Source organism: Marmota monax, unplaced genomic scaffold (assembly GCF_021218885.2).
Source record: "Marmota monax isolate L192 unplaced genomic scaffold, Marmota_monax_Labrador192_F-V1.1 WCK01_AAM20220418_F8-fsc00080, whole genome shotgun sequence".
Lineage (NCBI taxonomy): Eukaryota > Metazoa > Chordata > Mammalia > Rodentia > Sciuridae > Marmota > Marmota monax.
This window is the reverse complement of record NW_026694750.1, coordinates 6,716,734-6,739,647: the sequence shown is the minus strand read 5'-3', so window position 1 is coordinate 6,739,647 and position 22,914 is coordinate 6,716,734. Positions and strand designations below refer to the sequence as shown.

General features: G+C 61.6%; 1 protein-coding gene across 7 annotated transcripts in view; it reads left to right on the top strand.

Annotated features, from left to right (window-relative positions):
* Positions 1 to 22,914, top strand: part of Tp73 (tumor protein p73) — a 52,757-nt gene that overhangs the window by 23,795 nt on the left and 6,048 nt on the right. For all 7 annotated transcript variants that reach the window (XM_046424746.2, XM_046424744.2, XM_046424743.2 and 4 more), the window contains 3 exons: positions 7,082 to 7,324; positions 20,273 to 20,459; positions 20,848 to 20,963. In XM_046424746.2, coding sequence (XP_046280702.1) covers positions 7,082 to 7,324; positions 20,273 to 20,459; positions 20,848 to 20,963 — 546 coding nt within the window. The remainder of the gene's footprint in view (positions 1 to 7,081; positions 7,325 to 20,272; positions 20,460 to 20,847; positions 20,964 to 22,914) is intronic.

Genomic DNA, 22,914 nt, shown 5'->3' with positions numbered 1-22,914 from the left:
TCTGGGTCCAGGCTGGCCATGTGGGTGGAGGCAGGGGCGGGTGGTGCCTTGGGCCTCGTGGTGGGTCCCACAGACAGACACCCGGTGGCCCAGCGGGACTTCTGGGGGCACGATCCGGGAGCGAGGCGTGGAAAGTTCCACATGGCCCGCGTGGTGCTGGGCACAGCCTTGCTTGGCAGGGAGGGCAGGGGAGGGGGTGCCGTGTGCATGTCTCAGGGAGCAGCCTCCCCCCAGCGCAAGTCGCGTCTTGTTGGCATTTCCATCCGTTTAATCACAGGCTCGGGAGAGACTGTGGGAAACACTGGCGGGATGGAGGTCTCTCTGAGAGGGATGGCTTGTCTCCTGCGGGGCCAGGCTGGTGTCAGTCACTAACCCCGGGTGAGGCTGGGCCCAGGTTCAGACATGCCCACGGGAGAAGAGCAGGGAGCCTGAGGAGTGTGCTACTCCTAAAAGATTCCTCTGCAGCCCGGGCCTGGTGTTCCGGAGCACAGGGCGCTGGCTCCCTGTCCCTCCCGTGCTGGGGTCAGAGCGGAGCCAGCTGGACATCCGGCCTGGGGTGAGGAGGCCCAGGGAGGGCAGGCTCCAGGCAGACCCCTGAGGCCGAGCCCTGTCAAGCTACTGCCTCTGCCAGCACTCGGGGCCCCCCTGCCCCATGCCGTGGCCCACAGTGGTGGATGAGCTCCCGTACTCCGCGGCCCTGCTGGGCTGCTGTCCCAGGTGTGGGGCAGAATCGGCCGGCAGGGAACTGCCGGCTAAATGCTAGTGGGGACTGGACAGAGCCAGGGCTGGGGGCTTGTGTGAGGACATGGCGTTGGAGCCCATGCTGGTCCCTGAAGGACCAGCAGAGTGTCCAGGTCTACTGCAGGCCCCTCCTCACTCCAACTCAGGTCCTAACTGCTCCTTGAGGAAACCCCAGTGGACCCCGGTCACCCTGTTTTCCACACAGAAGGGGACACACATGCAGGCTGTGGTAAAACTGGACCTCAGACCCAAGTCTCCTGATGTCCACCCTGGGGCGCTGCCCAGGAGAGGGAAGGTGCCTGCTGGAGATGACGGAAGGGCAGACCCGGGCACCTCTTCCTCTGGTGCCAGCTCCCAGCCACCTGCCAGGAGGCAGAGCACGGGGAGGGCAGAGGGAGCTGGGGAGCCTGGGGTTGGCGGGGAGCCAGGCTGGGACCCTGCATAAGGGACCTCTCAGGAGGGAGGGAAGGGCGGCCTGGGGACAGCTCACGGCCTTCCTGTGGAGGTCACAGGTGGACTCGGTGGAGGGGCCTTTGGGACTCTCTGTTGTCCTTGCAAAGGGCTTTGGAAATGTTCTGTCTCTGCTCTCGCGGGAGCCCGGGGGACAGGAGGAAAACTGAGGGCAATGTCGTCGCACAGGCCTACCTTCTAGGGGCCTGTGTTCCCTGGTGTGGTCCCCGTGGGTTTGGCAGAGTTTGCGATGGAGAAGGGCTGGCGGGGACCAGGTGGGCTGTCTGGGAGCATCCATCGGCTCGAGGTGTGGCTGGGAGTGCAGCCTGCATCGTGGGAGAGGACCCAAGTCAAGGGTGTGAGCTACGGGCTGCACCAGCCAAGCTGTCCAGGGCCCTCTGCTGGAGGTTTGGAATCCAGGAGTGAACTCGAATTTTGGTTCCTTCCGTCTGCAGAGACCTTAATGCCTCTGCAGGGAGAACCCCTCCCAGAATTGCACCTGCTCTGCCCAGGGCCTCTGCCTCCTGGGATGGGCAGGGAGGGCAGAGGAGGCCTGCCGTGTGCCATGCAGTGGACCCAGGTCCCTGCACTTGCTAGGCAAGCACTGTGCCACTGAGCCACGCCCATAGCCCTTTTTATTTTATTTGGAGACAGGGTCTTGCTAAGTTGCTGAGGCTGGCCTGGAACTCAGGATCCTTCTGCCTCCGCCTCCTAGTAGCTGGGATTACAGGTGTGCGCCACTGCACCTGGCTGCTCTCAGATCTTTACCTATATTGATTTATGCCACCGCCTCAGGAGCCCTAGATGATGAGATTTGCCCCATCTTAGCTGGAGGCAACCAAGGCAGAGAGGTCAAGTGAAGACCCAGGGTCAGGTGACCCTGCTTGGGTGTGTGTTACCCAGAGAAGCAGGACAGGAAGCCCAGGAGCCCTGGGAAGACCGCAGAACACTGGAACCTTGGGACTGTGGGTCAGGCTTGGTCCACAGCAGAGACTGGTCCAAATGGGTACATCTGGGGGAGGCCAAAGGGAATTGGGGGGGATGCCCCTGCCCTGGCTTGCAGTGTTCTGCAGAAGGCCCTGGCCATGGGCACCATCTAAGCTTGGGGCTATGGCCACAGGGACAACTTCAGCACCCACTGTGGCCACTTCCACCAAAGGCTCCTGAAGGCCAGGCAGCTGGCACTACTGTGTGAGTCTCCAGGTCTGTGTGGGAGCCTCAGGGTCTGTTTAATTCCATAAGTGTTGTGAGCACCTAGCTTCTTGCCAGGGGCCAGCAGTGCCAGGGTGCATTGGGGAATGGAGACCCCCCACCCTGCCTGAGAAGTACCACCCAGGGTCGGTTCTCGAGGTGGCCCGCACGGCTCCTGTCCCCAGTGAGGAGGCCTCCCAGGCCTGCCCCTCTGCAGAGCTGCCCAGTTTAACTGACAAAGGGAGAAGGATCTGTGTCCAGCCAGTGGGACAGCACAGAGTTGCAGTCTCCCCAGAGCTCCCCTCTGCTCCCAGGCAGGCCAGGCCAGGGTGCAGGGGGACCCTTGGCTGCTCTCCTAAAGGTGCCCTGGGAGCTGGCAGACAGTTCCCCAGTCCTGTGTGTCCTCTGCTTCCCAGCTGTCCTCTGCAGGGGGACCTCAGAGGCATGGGGGTTCCAAGGAGATGAGGTCTGGGAACCGAGTTGAGACCCGAGATTGGCCAAGGGAAGACAACTTCACCCATTTTTGACAGCTGCCTCCATCCCAGTGCAGGGGGAGACCCCCAGGCTGGGGTTGATGGATTTGCTGGAGAAAGTCTGGCCTGCTTGACAGAAGGCCGGGCTCCCAGGGCTACCCTACCCTGCCTGTGTCCTGAGGGGGCCCACCCTGCCTCCTCCTCCAGGAAGGCAGAGAGCTCAGACTGCCTGTTGGTGGAGCACACAGATGAGGAGCGTTGAGGAGCTCTATGGGGTGCTGCTGGTCCCACAGAGGCCAAAGAGGCCCTGCATGGCCCCTCTTCTCTATATGGGGTGTGGGGGTCAGGTAAAAGACAGGGGGATCTGGGAAGGGCCCTGCTCTCCCTAAGCCCTCACAGAGTTCTGTCCCCTACCTCAGGCACTGGGGTCCCCAGCCAGGCCTTGCCCCTGGTGGCCTGCACGCTGGAGGGAAGGCCACCCGCTGCTCCCTGCTCCTGCTGGCTCCTCGCGGCCTGCCTGGGTCACACCCAGGAGCCCGGTGAGCACATGTAGGCACATGTGGGCTGCCGCGGGCCGGGCATGTCCTAATTAGCCCACTATCTTGGGAGTCCTTATTGAAAGCAAAACAAACCAAAAAAGTCCTGGTTTTGCCCAGGTTTCTCCCCACTGCCAAGAGTGTCTCACCTGGGTTTCCGGGGCCTTTGGTTCTGGGGGACCTTGGGCTTCTGTGTGGGCCTCGCTGGGTCTCCCTGGCGAGACTTCCCTGTTTCCAAGTTTGCCTGGAGTCAGGAGGGGTCCCAGGCAGAGCCCCGAGTAAGCAGGACCTGCAGGCGGGACGCCAAGAGTCTCTGGGGACACCTGGGGCAGAGAAGGAAGGGCCAGGAGGAGGCCCCTGCAGAAAGCCACCTGCATTTCCTAATTAGTGGGCTCTCTGCTTCCCACTGGGACACAGTAGGCACGGTGGCCAGGCAGGATGAGTGTGCCAGGGTGTCCCTTGGGCCTTGAGAACTGGAGGCATGCTGGAGACTGGATCCACTCGACGTAAGGACAGGCCAGCCCAGTGCTCCTGGGAGTGACCTCTGACCATGAAATGTCATGGAGCCTATGGGCCAGGTCAAAGGAGGCCGGAGTGACGAGTGAGACAGCCTCTGATTCCTCTGCTGAGGCTGTCTGGACTGCAGTGGGCGGCGACGCTGATGGTCCGGGCTTGCTCAGGGCCAGAGGACATTTCCTCACATCTCGAAGCCGAAGCGCTCCCGCGCTGGCGGGCCTCCCGCTGGAAGGGCTCTGGTGCCTCCTGCAAACTGCTCAGGCGGAGATCCTATCAGTCCTCTCCTCTTGGTTCAGTGACTAATTCCCTGGCGCTGTCCTCAGATCATGAAAGAATGTGGGCAAGTTAAAATACGAACCTCGTTGTCATGGGTCTGCACGGGCTCCTGGCCCCGCTGGCCTGGGGTGTCCTGCCATCAGGGATGGAGCAGGGACAGGGCACGGGAGCCCACCCACACCCGCATCTAGACCCGCGGGGAGGCTGGGCTGGGTGCCCCTTGCTCAAGGAGCTCCCACATGCAGGAGGGAGGAAGCCCTCCCTGTAGCTCTCACCTGGCCCAGCACCCTGCCAACAGGGAAGACCCTTCCCAGAACGCCACGCTGGGGTGGAAGAGGCCAGCTCCTGCCTGCACCAGGGTGAGCTGACCTTCGCCCACCAGGTGGAGGTGTGCAGCCATCACCAGCTTGGCTCACCTCCACACCTCCACTCACTCACTCATTCTTCACTCCACCAGCAAACCTGAGAGTGCAGACAGAGGGTGCAATCCTCCAGCACCATCCGGTAGAGACAGCGGCTCTGTACTGGGCGCACACACACTTTCCCCGTCTCTGATCCCTGAAGAGTGCAGCGTAATATCTATTTGCACAGCAATTACGTTGTTAGCATTACTCGTCTAGAGATGGTGGAAAGCGTATAGGGCGGGCACAGGTTCTGAGCAATACTGGCCGCTTGGGTAAGGGGCTTGAGCATGCACAGGTGGCATTTGGTGTCCATGGAGTCCTGGGCCCAGTCCCCACATGGGAAGGATGACCACTAAACATGAGCCATGGGTGCAACTCTGCAGTTACTAGTAGCCACACTCAAAAGGTGGATGCGATTTAATAATTTATTTACCCAAATTAGGATGGTTCAGGGTGTGAATGTGGAAGGGCAGACGAGGCCGCTGCTTTCTGTGGCCCAGGCCTGGGCATCAGGGCGGGCTTGCACCTGCAGCTCAGCACGACTCATCCTGCCATTCCTCAGGCTGTGTCAGAAGGACCTTCTGGACAGCGTGGGTCCTCTTGGCTCCCAGTTCAGTAGGGGACGCTCAAGCAACGCCTTCCAGAGAAGCAGAGTGAGATGGGAGAGGACCCCAGTGGGGGTCTTTCCAGCTGGTGTCGCCTCTGAGCTGAGGAGTGGGGTCAGTCAGCCTCAGTGGTGCTGGCGAGGTGGGCAGGGTCTGTCCCGCAGGGGACGCTGTCTTATCAATAGAGGGTCCCCAAGTCCATGGCCCAAGGCCCACAGGCTGTTTCCATATGGTGGCAGGTTTGGCCAGACCCTGTACCACGACTTTCCCAGGAGAGCCCTGTGTGGCCGCCCCGGTGGACAGGGTGTGGATTTGACCCAATGGTTGGATGGCAGCTGGCCATCCTGGAGCTAGCGTACCCAAGGAAAGCCTCTACCTTGCTCTTGGTGTTGCTGAGAGCCATGACCTGCCCCTGCCCTCCCAGCCCCTCTCTCGTCCTCCTGGACAATCTTCCACTGAGCCCTCAGCTGCCCAGCCTGCCCCTGTGTTCAGGACTCTGGACAAAACCCAGGAGTGGCAGGGCCCTGGGGGCCAAGGGCTCTTGTCACGGACTCACAGGACTTGTGGCCTCTGCGCAGGCTGTGCTGGAGGGACTTTGGCTCATTAAGCCCAGCCCCCCTTGGAAGAAGGTGGGCTGAGGTGCAGGAAGAGCTGAGCAGGCCCCCACCCTCCCCAGCCCTGTTGGGGGACTCACAGGGGGGCACAGGACAGGCCCGCACCCACCCCAGTGTCCAGGAACCTGTTTGTTTTCCAGTTTGGAGGAGGCAGGGTGGTGGGAGGGAGGACTTTGGTGGGTTCCAAGGGCTCTAGGAGGGAGTGTGGAGTAAGAGGTCGCCTGCTGGGTCCCCCTTCACTGTCCCCTGTCCCGTGTTCTCAGGCTCCCTGCCTGGGCCGCTGGATCCCCGGTCACTTCTGCTCTCCAGGCCTCGGGCTCCTGCTCTGTGCCCACAGGGTCTGTGGAGAGGACAGTACTGACGACCCTGGGCCGGGGAAAGAGCCCCGCAGCCACTCCTGCAAGGACCCAGTCTGGCCAGGGGAGCCCTTCAGTGTCACTCTCCCCAACCTGCCTCCTGCGGGAAGCCTCAGGATTTGGAAAGGGCCTCCCTGGGCCGGGCCTCCAGGCGAGGCTCGCTCTGGACCCAGACACTGGGGACTCTGAAGCTGCTGGGGAGGCTGACCCACCCGGGGGTCCCAGGGCCCCACCAGGGTTGCTCAACAGGCGCAGTCCCTGTTCCTGGGAGAGTGGACCTGGGAGGAGCTGGGCTGCCAGGAGGCCCTGGGGGGCTGTCCACCCTGCCTGGAGGCTTCTTGGCCATTCTGATGGAGATGAGGCCACCTACCTGAGGACACCAGTGAAAGTGGTTGTTGGGGACTCTGGGGACACAAGGGAATATTGGGCTCAGCCACTGACATGCAGCCCCCTCCTGGGTGGCTGGATTCAGGGGCCACATCTGGTCCCCCAGAGCCTCGTGGCACCCCTTGCTCCAGAGGGTGCTCCAGTCCTGCCTGCCATGGCCTGGATCACAGGGCTGCCCCTGGGGAGAACAGTGGAGCATCAGGAGTGGGGAGCCCCGCACCCCATCAGCTCCGCTCCAGGCTGCAAAGCCCCGATTCCTCCCGGGCGGCTGGGTGGATCCCCAGAAACCCTGGCACTCGGGGAGGCGATGGAGAGGGGCGGGCAAGGTGAATATGTCAGTTTATCCCAACACAAGTAGTGGCCTGTTGGGGTGGGGTGGGGGCCTGAGGAAATATTTGGGATGACTGGAGCCGGCTGGCCCTTTAAGGCTCCTGTAACAAGACACCTCCCTGATGGGACCGGGGAGGGCTGGGGCTTCCACCCGCAGCCCAGCCGACAGAGTTTCTCCCTCCCTCCTCCCCCTTCCCGCCAGGCCCAGTTCAATTTGCTCAGCAGCACCATGGACCAGATGAGCAGCCGCCCAGCCCCAGCCAGCCCCTACACCCCGGAGCACGCGGCCAGCGTGCCCACCCACTCGCCCTACGCGCAGCCCAGCTCCACCTTTGACACCATGTCCCCGGCGCCCGTCATCCCCTCCAACACCGACTACCCTGGCCCCCACCACTTCGAGGTCACCTTCCAGCAGTCAAGTACAGCCAAGTCAGCCACCTGGACGGTGAGTGGCCCCTGCTCCCAGCAGCCTGGGGATGGGGAGGCCCTCGGGGCACCTCAGGAGGGCTGAGCAGCCGCTGTCCACACGGGGTTCCCACCTGGCCCAAGCCGGGAGGAGCATCGGGCAGGAGGCGGGTCTCTGGGCTGGGCAGTCCATGTGTGCCCACCCCTAGGACGCTGGCCAGAGCCAGCCAGCTTCCCCCAGGGCCCCAGAGGGGTAGGATGTGACCCGTCCAGGAGAGCCAGGGGCAGGGGCAGACTGTTCTCACCAAGGCCAACTGGCCAGCTTGCCTGTGCTCAGGTGGGGACCCTGCTGCGAGGGTCATCCGAGTCCACTGAGGCCACCTCCTCTGGGCATCATGGCCCTCTGCTGGTTGTGGCTGAGGGCTCTGCCCTGTCTTCTCTGGAATGTCATCTCCGAGCACTGGCACGGGACGGGGAGGTTGGGGCAGGAACACGGTGCTGAGGGCTGGGGCCGTGGCCGTGCCCCTGGGGAGAATCTGGCTTGTGCCGACCCCGGGAGCCTCCTCCATTCACCGTGCTGCTAGCTGGCCTGCGCCAAGTGCTCTGAGCTCAGTGACCACAGGATGGAATCCATTCTCATCCCATTTTACAGCCAAGGGAGCCAAGGCACGCGGAGCTGTTCAGATAGCGAGCGAGGCCCTGGGCGAGAGGCCAGTGACACCCGTGCCAGTGTTTCCAGCCACTGGAGCTGGAGGGCAGGGCAGAGCCCAGGTGGCCCCGTCAGGCTCTGCAGGCGGCTGGAGACACTGGTCTGGGGACTGGGCTCCAGCCAGGACCTCCCACCGTTGCTTCTGGTTGTTGCTGGCCATTGGCTCCCCAGCTGCTGGCCCATCACTGAGTGGAGGTTCCACCCCAATCCTGGGGCTCTGACGGGCCGGGCAATTGTGACTCCTGTCCAGGGCCCCCCAGCCCCGTCCAGGCGGTTACTGCAGAGCCCAGCCTCATGCCTGTTTCCCCATCTGTAAGTTATTTCTCCAACCTGACCGTGAGCTCTGATGAGGTGGAATGGACCGAGAGCCGAGCAGGTTCCACCGCTGGTCTCCGTCACCGAGCCACCCCTGTGGTGACAGAGTCCCTCCTGCCTGGGGCCCCTGGATGAGGCTGTGCCTGCCCAAGGTCTCTCTGTTCTCTACTGCCCTAGTGGGAGGGAGGCCAAAAAGGCCCCTTCACCGGGGCTTGGCAGTCCAGCCAGGTGACCTGAAGCCAGGTGAGGACACCCAAGACACCCCACCCGAACACCTCTAGCCCAGGAATCCCACTACCACCTGCTTCTGTGTCCAGCCTCCTTGCCCAGGTCATTCTCTCCCTTCTGGGGGTGGGGGTGCCCATTCTCCTAAGTGACACTGTCATCAGAGTCTGAGTTTCTGGAGAAGGATCCCCTTGAGTCCTGGCTGGGTAGAGGCTCTGTCCCCTTCCTTCCCTTTGTTTGAGGATGCAGTGCCCTGGGGCTCGGAGCATCTCACATGGTCTGAGCTGGTCCTCAGGGAGGAAGAGGAGCTGCCCGCCTGCTGGCTGTCTCCCCCTACATGAGGCTCTGCCACCCCTGCCAGGGCTCAAGGGACATATGGTTTGGTCCTACTGTCCTGCCCTAAGTATCCCCATGGGGTGGTCTGCTGGCCACTGAGGCGGCCCTGGTTGACCAGCCACATGGGTTGGGCAAGGTGCAGCCTCCAAACTGGCCCCCACTTGGTGCCCAGCATCAGAGCCGCGCAGCGCCAGGGTGCTGTGCCTGCGCAGGCCCCTCCTCCTCCCCGGGCAGCTGGTGGAGGTGGGACCAACATTGATAATGAGATTTTTGGCACCTTGGCTCTCTGGGAGCAGACCCCTGAGAGCTTTTTCCCTTGCCCAGGGAGGGGCAGGCAGCCACTGCTGTCAGTTCTTGGAGGTCCAGCTGTGTGGGCGCTGCCCAGACTTGCTGCCCTGGACTCAGCACCACGCGGTGCTCGGCCCCTGCCACGCTGCTGGCTGGTAACTGATAGATAATTCATATTTTTCTCAAGTACAATTCCGCGTTGACTGCTGCCCTCGTTCTTCTCCCAGATCAGCAAAAACACCCTCGCTAGCCCCCAGGTGACCACAGCTGTTAATGTCGTCCTTGGCCTCTATTGTGCTGGAGCTGCCGTGGGCGTCCCCAGCGCTGGGGTCCACTGCTCCATCGGCTTCCCTCAGACCTCGGCTCTGCTACCGCACCCAGGGGTCTGGAGCCCTCAGCTCACGGGCTTGCACGTCTGTGCCCATGTGCATGCATGTGCACACACAGACGCGGGCACCCCCACATGCTGGCCACACTGAGGCACACGGGTACTCGGGAGCACACACGTGTGCATACATCCATGGCACGCACAGGCAGGCCTCAGGTTGCCGTCCAGGGTCCGACGACCCCTTGCCCCACACCAGCAGGCAGGTCGAGCCGCTGGAGAAGGCTTAATGTTTGGCTACAAGGCTGTGGCCAGTGACAGGGACCAGTGACAGGCGAGGACAGCTTGGCTGGCAATCTCTGTAAGTGGGATAGGTAGACCTGGGACCCCTGCTGGTGTGCAGGTCCCCTCCCAGGTCTGCTGGTAACCTACTGCTGTGTCACCTCCCTGTCCCCCGTCCTCTGGCACAGGAAGAACAGATCGGCTGGCTCTCGGGGCTTCTCAGAACAGGGCCTGGCGTCAGGGAGCACCCTGCAAGGTCTGCTGTTCTAGCCGCCCTGGCCTGTTCCATCTCAGGACCCTCTGGGATCTGGGGAGAGAGACACTGGGAAAGGCCACAGTTGTGAGCCAGTGGGCACTGATGCTCAGTGGACAGTTGTACTGGGGGCTGGGCCAATGATGAGGGTAGCAGTCGCTCTTGCCCATTTTGTGACCTTCCTGGGACATGGGCAGTGTTTGGCCCTGTGGACACTCCTGTTCTAGGAACTACCCCTATTAGCTGGCAGTGTTGTGGACAGCTGGCCCCAGGGGTCTCCTGGCAGAGGAGGAGCAGGTGTGATCTCCTCTACCCACTAGAGAAGCCCGACACAAGGGTCCCTGAATGCCACCCAGCTCAGCCCCTTCCTTTATGCCAGGGGACGCAGACAAGCTTGGTATTTGGGAGGGTTAGAGATGGGCTCTGTGGTCAGTCAAGAAGGCCCATGTGGGTGGAAGCCCTGGTCCCACAAGGCATCTGTGGGCACCGGGAGGCCAGGCTTCATGGAATAGCTGACTGAGTGCTCAGAGGCAGCTGTGGGAGGCTGGTGGTGAGGGCATGCACAGGAAGGAGGCCACAGGTGGGAGCCCTCGGAGGGACATGGCCTGGACATGGCCCTGTGTAACCCCAGCTGCCCTCAGATTCAGTGCGTGTGTGCGTGTGTGTGTGTGTGTGTGTGTGTGTGTGTGTGGTCGGGGGGGGGGGCAGTGGATCCATGTGGCGTGAGGGCCCCCGACCTGGGGGAGCTGTGGAGGGCGGGCGGGAAGCGCAGAGCCCTAGGAGGGATTTCTGGGGAGGACAAGGCTGAGTCAACACTAATGGATTTGGAGAAAACTTTCCAGCCCCTCGGAGGTTTGCAAGCCAGAGAAGAATAGCAGAGGTGTCCCAACACGATTGTGGTATCAATTGCGTTATCCTAAAAGTTTATGGAATGCATAAGTGGAATTAATACTTTTACTGGCACCAGGAGCAATTATGTGTATTTAAAGCCAAGGGAAGAGTTCTAAGAGTGTTTATTGTGGAGATGAAATGTGGATTATTAGGGGAAACGAGAACACTTAGGAGAGATCGCAGTGATTGCTCCTATTGTACAGCAGGGCTCTGCCCAGGGAGCACCCAGCAGTCGGCTCTGGCCAGGGTCAGTGCCCGGTCTCCTGGCTAGAGGTGGCTCATCTATTCTCTCTCTGTCCTCTTGACAGCCAGAGGAGCCCTGGCCCTGGTCACAGAACTTGGTCTGAAGGCCATGAGAGAGGCTGGAAAAGTCAGGCTCGGAGGCCCTGGACTGGCTGCAGCCCAGACACCAGCAGGCTGGTCCTGGGAGCTGAGAGCAATCCCCAGCCAGAGGGGCCCCACCTCGCACCATTGGGCTCTTGTAGGGCCCCTGGGAAGACAGGCTCCTGCCCCATGGGCTCAGGATGTGGAGAAACAGGACCAATTATTTGTTAGGAGTAATGGTCCATTTTCAAAGACTTGTTTCCAAAGCGGTGGTCGCTGCATGGACCCGAGTCCTGACTCATGGTGCTGACCACACCACTGCAGGGCCCCTGTGTACTGGTCCCACAGCTGCAGGAGGTAGGCGCTTCTCTCTCACTTCACAAAGGAAGAACTCGGCCTCCCAGAGGTCAGGTCAGGGCAGGTCACCTTGACCCCAGCAGCCCAACCCTGAGAGCCTGTTCATGGGCTTCATGGACTGCCCACCTCACTGGGCACACCCCAACCAGGGTCCTGTCCCGCAGTCTCACCATGGCTCCAACTCCATGGGGGTGAGTCTGGGATGTGTCAGACCTCTGTGACCAAGGGTACAGAGGTGCTGACCCTCAGAGGTCTGCCTGCTTGGCCCTGGGGGAGCACAGACCTTGCCCCATGAGCTCCTGTTACTGTGGACGTAGAGCCTACCCGAAGCCCAAGGAACCAAGTTTTAAATCAGCAAATGGAAGGTCCTCTAGAATCTTTATCACTGGGATGCTCTGGGGCTGACCAGACTCCAAGGTGAGGAGTCAGGCCAGCCGGGCCTGCGGACAGTCCCTCCTTACCACTCCTGGTGCTGTCCTGTGGGCCTGGCCCCGCCCACCTCACCCCAATTCCACCAGCCTGTTTTACAGGTGGGGAGGGCCCACCACAGGGTTCTCCTGGACCTGGTGCTAAAGCTGGATGGGGCCTGGCTGGCCCGGGCCTGGACGTGGAGGCCGTGCTGAGCAGGAGCTGGCGTCTCTCTCCCAGTCTGCTGCATTCCTGCCCCTTCTGGGCCAGGGAGGGCTTTGGGATTTCCTCAGGTCCCACTGGTGGCTAAGTTCAAGTGTGTGGATGGGCAACACAAGAGTCCACTGGCCCTGGTCCTGCAGGCCCAGCCCCTGCCCTGGTAGAGGGCATTCTGGCCCTTTCCCAAGGAGTCAGTGGCAGGGGACCTGTAGCCAGTCCGCATGGGGGAACCGCCTCCACTGCAGATGGTGTGGCAGGCCGAGGCTGGTGGTCAGGGTTTTGATGGACCACGGAAGCCGAGAGCAGGATGGTGTGTTTGAGGGCAGAGAAGTCCCCTGGGAAAAGTTGCCAGAGCTGGGGGTAAAGCATGAGTTCAGAGGCCCCTGGGGAGCCCCCTCAGGCCTACAGCCCAGAGTCATGCCTGGTCACCTGCCCAGCTGTGCTGCCCATGGCCTGGGCCATACCTGCATCCCAGTCCTGTGCAGGGTGGGTCCAGCTGGAGACTCTTGAGGGGGATGAAGGAGGCCACCTCCACTGCTGGGACCTGGCTTTGGCATTAGAGTTAGATGCCAGAACTCTGTCCCCAAGGGCTACACTCCATATGTATGAGGTTCAATGAAAACTTAGATTTCAACCAACTACAGTGTTAAAAACAGAAACACAGGCACTCCCATGTGCCCAGCTCGCCTCCTGCCCTCCCTGGTCTCTGCTGCCTCCAGCTAGTGTCCCAGGAAGCTGCAGGGCCCTAAGGGAAGGAGCTGTCCACCCATGACCCCTATACCAGACCAAGCCACTGCCCAGAAAGGTGGCGGCTGGAGGCTCTTGGATTTCCTGTAAGAAACTGGAAGTAGAAGGGAGCCAGCTGACCCCAGGGCTCCCTTCTACTTCCAGTGGGCAGGGCCAGGCCAGCTCAGAAGACTGGGACAGCTCCTGCCTCCCAGGACAGGGTGGGGGCTAAGTAGTGTGGTCTTCCCTGTGGTGAGCAGGACAGACTGCTGGCCACCTCCCGGCTGAGCCTCTGCTGGGTAGTGCTGTGGCCTGGACCATAGCCCTGCTCGCTGGACTCTCGCCATATGTTTTCTCCATAAAGCCGGGGGCCACAGGTCAGCCGGCCAGGGGCTGCTCACTCCAGGGCACCCAGGGCAGGTGGGTATGGGCTCTCTGCTGGCCAAGTCAGAAGCCAAGTGGGTGGGCAGGGGCACCCGAGTTTGGACCCAGCTGGGAGACAGAGGTGGGTGTGGCATTTTGGACACAGCCCCTGTTTATGTCCTCAGAACACTGCCCTGCTACCCCTCCACCCAAGGTCTCCAGATGGGACTCTGGGTCACAGCGTAGGACCAGTTGGAGTCCCCACAGCCAGGTGAAGGCAGAGCTAGGGTGTTAGTACTCAGCCTGTGGGATGGTCTCAGCAAATCCACCGACACCCTCCACAGCAAGGACTCTAGCAAAGTAGAGGCCAGCTGTCCCTGCCAATCAGCTGCAGGGACCCCCCACCCCACAGATGTTAAGAGAGACGCCCTCTGTAGCAGGACCAGGGCAGGCCAGGCCCCCACTCCTCAGGGATGTAAGGCAGTCCAGAACGTGTATCACACCTGGAGCCACATCCTGCTTTGTCCCTTCTATGAGACACAGAACCCCACCCCTGTCGAGGGCAGCATAGCTGTTCAGTGTTCTGGGGGACACAGTCCCACAGGCTCTGTGCAGGCCCTCCGTGAGCACTGGGGCTCCCCCCAGACCACAGACTGCTTGAGGCCAATCTTGTGATATCCGGATATCAGTTCCCAGGACCCGTCAAGCCTGGCAGTGATCAGGGGCCAGGGGCTGGAGCCTGGAGATCTTAAAATGGAGAAAAGAACCAAACTCAGCTTCTAGGACTCCTAGGACCCCAAAAGGTGTGTGATTTCCCCTCCCCCACCTGCCAGGAAGCCATCAGGGCTGTGGCAGCAGACACCAGCAGGGCAGCCTCCACTCACAGTCAGTTCTGCACCTGGAGGTCACATCAGGGGCCACAGGGCAAGGGCTCAGTCCCCAGGGATGCCACCCCTTCAGCTGCCAGCCATAAGCTCGACTGTCACCCCCAGGCCTCAGGGTCCAGTGTTTGCTCAAGGCTGACAGGACTCAGGAAGCATGGTAGCCCATCCTGGTGTGCTGCAAAGGATGCAGGTGAAGAGATGCCCAGGCCAGGTGTGGGGAAGGGATACGGAGCTTCCCTGTCCTGCCTGGGCACTGCCCTCCTGGACCTCCATGTGCTATATAGAAGTGGTCTAAACCCTGCCCTTTGGGGTCTTATGAAGTTCCATTACGTAGGCATGATTGGCTGACCCTCCTTCACCCTCTTCCTTCCTGGGAGGTGGCTGGAGCTTCAAGTTCCAATGCAGGATCCTTCCTTGGTCTTCCTTTGACCAGCCCTCATGCAGCTACGTGGTGGCCACCAGCTATCAGTCAATTCACCATCATATGAAAAGACCCCGTCCCTTCAGAGCCGATGGAGACCAGATAAGCATCTCACAGTATTGTGAGCCACACAGCCCTGGCCTGGGTGCTGACCACCCGGTCTGAGCTGGCGGCTTTTAGAGGCAAAACTGGTTGCTAAAACCATCTAGAGGCCGTGAGGGGTACAGTGGACCCAGGAGCCCTGTTAAGGGGCAGCAGAGCTGTTTGGTGCCCCCCCCCCAAGGCTCTGTGCAGGCCCTCTGTGAGCACTGCCCCTGGCTCTCCCAACCACAAACCCTCTGCTCTCCTCTGGGCTGCTCCTGGGCTGCCTGTGGCCAGGCTTCTGGTATCGGCCTCAAGTCCTGGCCAGGTGCCATCAGGCCTTTACTCTGACGGGGGACCGAGCACACGCCTGCTTCCCTCCCTGCTGGTGCTAACTCAGGACAGAAGCCACGTCTTCTGTCTCTGCAGCCGTGCCTGACATGGGGGCTGGGCAGGCCCGAGCCCAGTTATAGCACCCAAGGCTCCGCAGCCTCCCGGTCACTCTCTGTGGGACGCAGACGTGCCATGACAGGTGTATCCACCGCAGGAGGCACCCTCAAGGTCTCCCAGGCAGCGGAAGTCCTCCATGTGGCTCCTGCTTGCTCTTTGGGACCTGCCACCAGGTCATGGTGAGGCAGGTCGCCCAGATCCTAAGGGGTATCCAGCTCACCACAGGCCTGCCCCTCCCCAGGGGACAGTTTCTTGCGCCAGCCTCAGGGACTCGACTGGACAGTGATCAGGGCTGCATGTGCCTGCTTCCCGGTGTCCTTCCCACCCTCCCCAGCCAACAGCTCGGCAGCCTCTTCCATTGTGCACTTTGCCCAGTGGGGTGTGGCCTGCACCCTCCCTGGAGCCCCACTGTGAGTGCCTTCACTGCGTCCCACCTGGGGGCGACAGCCTGACCCCAGGTGTTCTGAAACAAGAAGTGGGGATCATGTACCCGCCAGGCTGGTCGCTCCCAGGACAGGGCTAGCTCTCCTGTTCTGCCGGGGCTCCCTGACCCGTGTTGGCGCCCCCTGCCATGCTCCCCGTCGGGTCACTCTCTGTGGGACGCAGACGTGCCATGACAGGTGTATCCAGAGGAGTCCAAGAGGCACCCACGGGGCTGCGATCACCCAGGAGAAAGGGTTCTCTAGGTCCAGGGGATGGGCCTGAGCCCACCAGACTTCAAGTGATGCTCTGTGGGTCAGCCCCCAGAGCTGTTCCAGGGAGAGAGCGAGGGCCAGTGGCCTTGGTAGGGTGATCTTTGAAGGGGTCCAAGAGAGGAGAAAGATGTGCCTGTAAACACACTCACATACGCATAAGGAAAGTAGATAAAAGTGGGCTGTAAAAAAAAATCATTTAAAAAAATAAAAGCCCCCACTGTAGGCCCCGTCTTCCAGAATCTGTTGTAACAGATTCACCCAAGCTGGTTAACGGTATTTGCGGTTTGCAAGATGGTACATGTCCTGGGAAAATGACAGACAAGTTATTATCACCTCTCCACTGTCCTCTTGCCTAAACCTGCCCATGCCAGGCACCCAGCTGCCGGGAGCGGGTGCGAGGAAATTAACAGCCCCGCGCCCGCCCACCCCCCACCTGCCCTCTCACCCGCCACCCCCACACCAGCCCTGCCAGGCCCAGGGCTCCCAGCCAGGCCGGGCCCACCTTGGACTGGGGTGGGGGAGGAGAGGAGAGGAGGGAGGGGTGCTGGGAGGGACAGGCCGCATGGGTGTTTGGGCAAACCATTTCCTGCAAGCCAGACAGAATACACGCATCCGAGCAGGCAAGTCTAGGCGGCTCCGTGTCAACAGTCGAAGATAAATAAGATTTTATCAGCTCAGAATCTGTTGAAACACATCCATCTAGCGGTTCTAGGGAAGGAGAAGGCAGCAGGGACAGGGGAGGCAGAGAGGAAGCATCTCCTCGACCTCCCAGAGCAGGGCCACCACCAACGGCCTCTCCTGCCCACTTTCCTCAGACTTCCACCCTGAGCGCTGACCCCTCCAGTTCTGTCTGGGGACCTGCGGGAGTGCTCAGGCCTCTCCAGGCTCAAGACGTGGGTATTCCAGGGGTCCTTCCTTCCCGTGGCCACCTGTCCCCACCTGATGCTCCCAGGTGTGGGGAGGCCACAGGCATCCCTCCCTGAGGCTGCCGGGGAGGGCCAGGATGGGCACCTCTGCGTCCAGCCAGTCATGCGCAGTGGCAGGTGTGTGCGTGCCAAAGTGCACATGAGCGCTGTGTTGGGGCGCCTCTGTGGGGGGCCAGGCCGACCAGGGGCCCTTAGAAGAGGAAGGGAGGGCCTTGACTGAGGGAAGCGGCCCCCTCACTCTCTGCCCTCCACAGCTGGATTGGGTCAGGAACTGCCCACCGGAGGCCACTGGGCACTCCAGCTGGAGCCCCGCTCCCGCCGCCGCCCGAGTACCAGGGACAGCTCCCGGCGCCCGAGCTCCTCCCCGGGGCGGGGCGTTCACCGCGCGCTCCTCTCCGGCTCCCGCTGGCCGCGCCCGAGGTGCGCATCTGGGGCTGCGGTCCTGGCAAGTGCGCGCCCGGGCTCCGGAGGAACCGGCGGGTGGGGCTGGGGCAGGACCCTGGGGAAGGACAGGGGCTTTGAAGCCGCGCGCGCTGTTCAGACTCCACGGCTGTCGGAGCCGCGGGGCCGCGCGAGCCCGCTCGTCCCTGTCGGAACACGGCGGGAGCCGGGCGCGCCCCCACGGCCGGGCGTGTCGGGGCTGCCCAGGAATGCGGCGGCAGGGCCCTGTCACACCTCGCCCGGCCTCGCTCCAGCCTACCTTGGCCCAGGGCCTTGGTGGGCCTAATGCTCCATCTCAGGTCAAGGTTGGGAGCAGGGCGACTCTGGACGGTCAGCCCTGGAGAGGTAATGGCGGGAGCCAGGCCTAGAGCCCCTGGGCGGGTCCATGTGGTCCCAGCCCCTCCCACACCACCTCCATCTCTGGACGGCTGGGCCTGCTTACAAGGAGTGGGACCCGCGCAGGTCCAGCCTGGTACTGTGAACGACCCGGCAGTGTTAGGCCCGCGGACCTGCTGCGCTCGGCCACCCAGAGCAGGCATTGTGTAGTAGAGGGCGGAGAAGTCTGTCCAGGGTTCAAGGCAGCCCAGGCTGCAAACGGCAGCGCTAGACGGGGCTTCGGTGGCCAGACTTTGGGCTGTTCTCCTTTTGCTGTGGCTGGTGACTTTGACCTGAGCCCTGCCCCCAGGCCAGGCCTGTCTCACAGGGTGTCTGCCACCTGGACCCCACAGCCCATTTTCCTAAGGGGAGCCTGGAATGGATGCTTGCTGAAGGGGAGGCTCTCCAGCCCCAGGCTGGGCCCGATGTCCCTAGCTATGCTCAGATCCTTGTGCCTTTCTCTGGGGGCCTCCTCCACCAGGAAGCCCCCTTGGTTGGCCTCTCAGAGCCTCTCTGGGTTTTCACGGGGGGTCCCCTGCATGAGGCCAACTGTGCAGTTGTCTCAATCGAGGGCTTGTTCTGAAGCCTCACTTGTGAGTAGCTGGAGGATGGGGAGGGTCCATGCTGGGTTGGGGGATCCTGTGTGCTCTGTGGTCATTGCTCGACGTCTCACATGCCTCTCCAGGGAGGGACCACAGGAAGAAAGAAGCCATTTATTGAGTACAGGTTGCTCATCTCCTTCTATTCCAGGTTACTGGTGCAGGCCAGCCCCCTCAACCTTCTTCCAGTGCCTGCATTCTGGGGACATGCACTGTGCATACAGCAGGCACTCTCTAAGTGCTCAGCAGTGAGCAGCTCACCCCACAGGCTGCTTTGGGCTTCAGAGAAGTTTGGTAGCCTCTCCTCCACCTGTCAGCACTGTGTCACCACTCTTACCTGCCCAGGGCACTGGCACTGTGAGGGGTCTCCAGTCAGCACAGATGGACATTGTGCTACCGTGTGCCAGCTTGAGGCCGGCGTGACCTTTGTCCAAGAAACCAGAGCTCTGGCACAGTCTCCCAGAGCTTGGATGAGCCCTGTCTGAATCACCCTGGGTCCAAGTCTCAGAGGACCAAGCTGTGGACAGTTCCCACATGTCGTGGGGCAGGGCAACCAGTTTCCCTCCAAAGGGATGCTTTGGGAGTGGAGGGGCGGCATTTGTAGCGATGGGGACTCATGTCAGTGACCCCTCCTGGGAAGCCTTCCCCAGGGAAACAAGGAGGCTGCGCTCCCCAGCGTGACCAGAGCTGGCCCCTCTGAGTGCCAGCTGGTGCCCAAGCGGAGCTGAAATCCACTTGCCCTGCTGGGGATTTTCTGACCTGGCCTTGCCCCACCTGCAGGGTGTGGGCAGCAAGCTGGTCCTGCACCTAAGGCAGGACTGGGGGTGCGGCCTCTGCCTGCGGTGCCTTGCCGAGATGGGGGTCACCAGCAACCTCAGTCACACCCTCCTTTCCCTCCCCACTCTCCCCCGGCTTGGCTTGCCTAGCTAAGGGTACATGCGGGTCCAGCCAGTCCACTGTCAGGGGACCTCAAGTCTGAAGGAGCCTGAGGTCCCCCCTTGCTCGGCAGAGGAGAGGCCCTGGGTGTGTGGGCTCTGCCTGCTTCTCCAGCAAACACCTGTCTCGGCTCAGTTTCTCCATCTGTGCCACGTGGAGTGAGATGGGGTGCTGGGGGACACTTGTGGATGGTGTAACTCAAGATTCCAAGTCATTTGGGAGTCATGCAGAGGGTATGGGATGGGGAAGAAATGGCCTCTGAGCCTGGCGCCATTCCTGCTGACCCTGGGGTAGGAGGGTGCGTGGAGTCTTGAGTAGTGCCAGGATCCAGAAGTGTGTGTGTGTGGGGGGGGTCGGTCAGCCTGGAAACCAGTGGACACCCTTGGGTGGCCTCAGCAGGGCTGGCCGGTCAGGTGGGCAGATTGGGCCCCAGGGCAACGATCCTGGAGGCCTCCTCAAGCGGCTGGATCAGGAAGGGTAGAGGGCATCGTCCCTGGGGCAGCATCCAGGTCGGCCCTGGATGGACATCTGGCCTCCTCAGGTTCTAGGCTGGGGAAACTGGTGCTTTGTGGTTCGAGGAGCCCCATGGTGGCAGAGACCAAGCTCAGCTCAGAAGCGATGACTCCAGCCAGAGAGGGTGCCAGGGTCACTGGGCGGCGAGACCTCCACCGATCCAGGGAGTTCTCTATCCAAGCTCCAGAGCATCAGGGGCGTATGGCCATCTGCCAACACCATGAGCACTGCCTTCTGGGTTCTGAACGGAGGACTCAATACCACAAACCCACCTCCTCAGGCTCTGCAGTCAGGCCCTAAGGTTCATGCTGGGAAAAGCCAGGCGCTGGGTGAGGCTCGGAGGACGCAGCTCCCAGCCCCTCCCTGCCCCGCCCCCGCTGCTCCCCGCTCTGGTCTCCACCATCCACCTTCACCTAATGAGTGGAAGGGTGCCTGCCTCTCCAACCAGTGAGACCCAGGTGCAGATTGCCCCGTGGTTGCTGGCTCACACATGCCCCTCTCCACACTTTGAAGGAAAGACGGGTGGTCTGCACCAGAGTGCAGGAGGACGGGGCTCCGGGGAGGATGGCACTCCAGGTAGGGGACCCAGCCAGAGCCAGGCCTGGAGCCGGGCTGCCGACCTCCACCCGTTGCCCTCCCCCTCCAGTACTCCCCACTGTTGAAGAAGCTCTACTGCCAAATCGCCAAGACGTGCCCCATCCAGATCAAGGTGTCCACGCCACCGCCCCCGGGCACGGCCGTGAGGGCCATGCCGGTTTACAAGAAGGCAGAGCACGTGACCGACATCGTGAAGCGCTGCCCCAACCATGAGCTTGGGAGGGATTTCAACGAAGGTGAGTCCCCGCCAGCTCCCAGACCACTGCAGCACCATGGCCAGCGGCCGGATGACCAGCCGAGAGATGCAGGGTCCAGGGAGTGGGGGCTGACCGTGTGGATGCAGCCATTCCTCCCGGGGCCCCGTTTCTCCCAGCTCTGACTGGGGCTCCAGAGCGGGAGCAGGTGGTCTGGGGTGGGTCTGCAGATCCAGTGGCCAGGTGGAGTCCACATGGGGTGCCCTCCAGTGTGCTGGCCAGGCCTTGGGGCCACCTGGGGCTCAGCAGGATTGCTGAGGACAGAGCTTCTGGGCCAGGCACAGGGCTGGCAGCAGGCCTGAGTCCTGCCTGGGATGCCCAGGGGTCCAGGCACCGGGCCCCTCTCTGAAGTGGTGTGCCCTCCCGGCAGGACAGTCTGCCCCGGCCAGCCACCTCATCCGCGTGGAGGGCAACAGCCTCTCACAGTATGTGGACGACCCTGTCACCGGCAGGCAGAGTGTCGTGGTGCCCTACGAGCCCCCGCAGGTAGGCCAGGGGCCAGATGGGGTCCCCCAGGTGGAGATTCTGGCTGGCCTCAGGGCTCAGGGGCCCCCACTGAGTGCAGTTGTGTCACGAGGCCCTTGTCTGCCTGGCACCCAGCACTGGTTCTGACCGCCTGCTGTGCACACCGGCTCCAGGCCAGGTCTGACGGGCCTCTGTCATGGGTGGGCAGGTGGTCTCTGAGCCTCAGCCTGCCCTCCTGGAGTCTCCTCTTCCTGCCTGTTGGTCCCAACATTGGTCTGGGCCTGGGCTGGACACCAGAGGAGCACAGTGGACGTTCCCAGGCACCTCAGACTCCGGATTGGCCGAGAGAACCAAACCAGCAAGCACTGGTGGGGTGCGGGCATCCAGGCTGGGGCTGGACGTGGCCCTCAGGCCAGACAGGGGCATCAGGGGCAGGCGGCCGGAGGAGGAGAGGCTGAGGTAGGGCCTGACCTTTAATCTGAAAGTAGCAGAAGGTCCTGGGGATGGGGACACCATTCTGGGTCTGATGTGGGGCTCAGTTGGTGGGAAAGGGTGGGGGTGGAGGGAGGCAGAGGGTTGAGGGGACCCATAGAGGTGGTGGTGGGATGGGTGTCCCCGGGGAGGGCAGGTGACTGCCAGGCCCCATCCCTGTACCTGGTTCTGAGACCAGCCCTCCAGGGCCCCACCCCGTGGTCCTCTGAGGGCAGCCCTTTCTGTGAGTGGGACAGACCCCAGGGGTGTGACCCAGCTGCAGCACTCCCTCCTCCCTCTCCCCCCTCCACCTGCCCATGCCTGTCACCTGCCCAGGAAGTGGGCTCTCTCGCCCCCTCGTGGCTAGCATGTGTCAGCAGCTCTGTGAAAGCCTGAGTTTTCCCAAACCCATGACGGTTTTGTGTCCCTGACCCAAGGCGTTCATGAAAACTGCCCATTTTGTGGTCCCAGGATGCTCACACGTCAAATCCTGGGTTTGTGTCTTGGGCCTTCCCCAAACTCCTCAAGAAATAGAGGTGCTCGGGGATGTCTACCCAGGATGACTGTGGTCCCCTCATCCTTAACAGTGCCTCACATCCTGCCCCAGTGAGTCCACCGCATGCAACACACACACCCAGTCTCACGCAGCCTCAGGGCTTGACCTCAGCCTGTGCCACTGATGGCCCAGGCAAAGGGACCACAGACCCTTGCTTCCTGAGAACAGAGACCAGAGACCAGGCCTGAGCCCTCTCAGAACACAGAACCAGCACAGCACTCAGTGCTCAATACACTGGATGGTTGGATAGATGCAGGGATGGGTAATGGGTGGGTGGGTAGATGCATGAGAAGGTGGGTAGATGGGTGGGTGGATGGTGGATGGATGGATGGGTGGGTAGGTGGATGCTGGATGGATGGTGGGTGGATAGGTGGATGAATGGATGGATGGTGGATGGATGGGTGGGTAGGTGGATAAGGAGATAGATGAATAGATGATGGGTAAATAGGTGGATGGATGGATGGTGGATGGATAGATGGATGGATGGATGGGTGGATAGGTGGATGGTGGATGGATAGTGGGTAGATAAGTGGATGAATGGATGGATGGTGGATGGATGGGTGGGTAGGTGGATGCTGGATGGATGGTGGGTGGATAGGTGGATGAATGGATGGATGGTGGATGGATGGGTGGGTAGGTGGATAAGTAGATAGATGAATAGATGATGGGTAAATAGGTGGATGGATGGATGGTGGATGGATAGATGGATGGATGGATGGGTGGATAGGTGGATGGTGGATGGATAGTGGGTAGATAAGTGGATGAATGGATGGATGGTGGATGGGTGGGTGGGTGGGTAGGTGGATAAGTGGATAGATGAATAGATGATGGGTAAATAGGTGGGTGGATGGATGGTGGGTGGATGGGTGGGTGGGTGGGTGGAAGGGGGTGAGTAAGTGGATGGATAGATTGACAGATGGATGGTGGATGATTGGATGGATGATG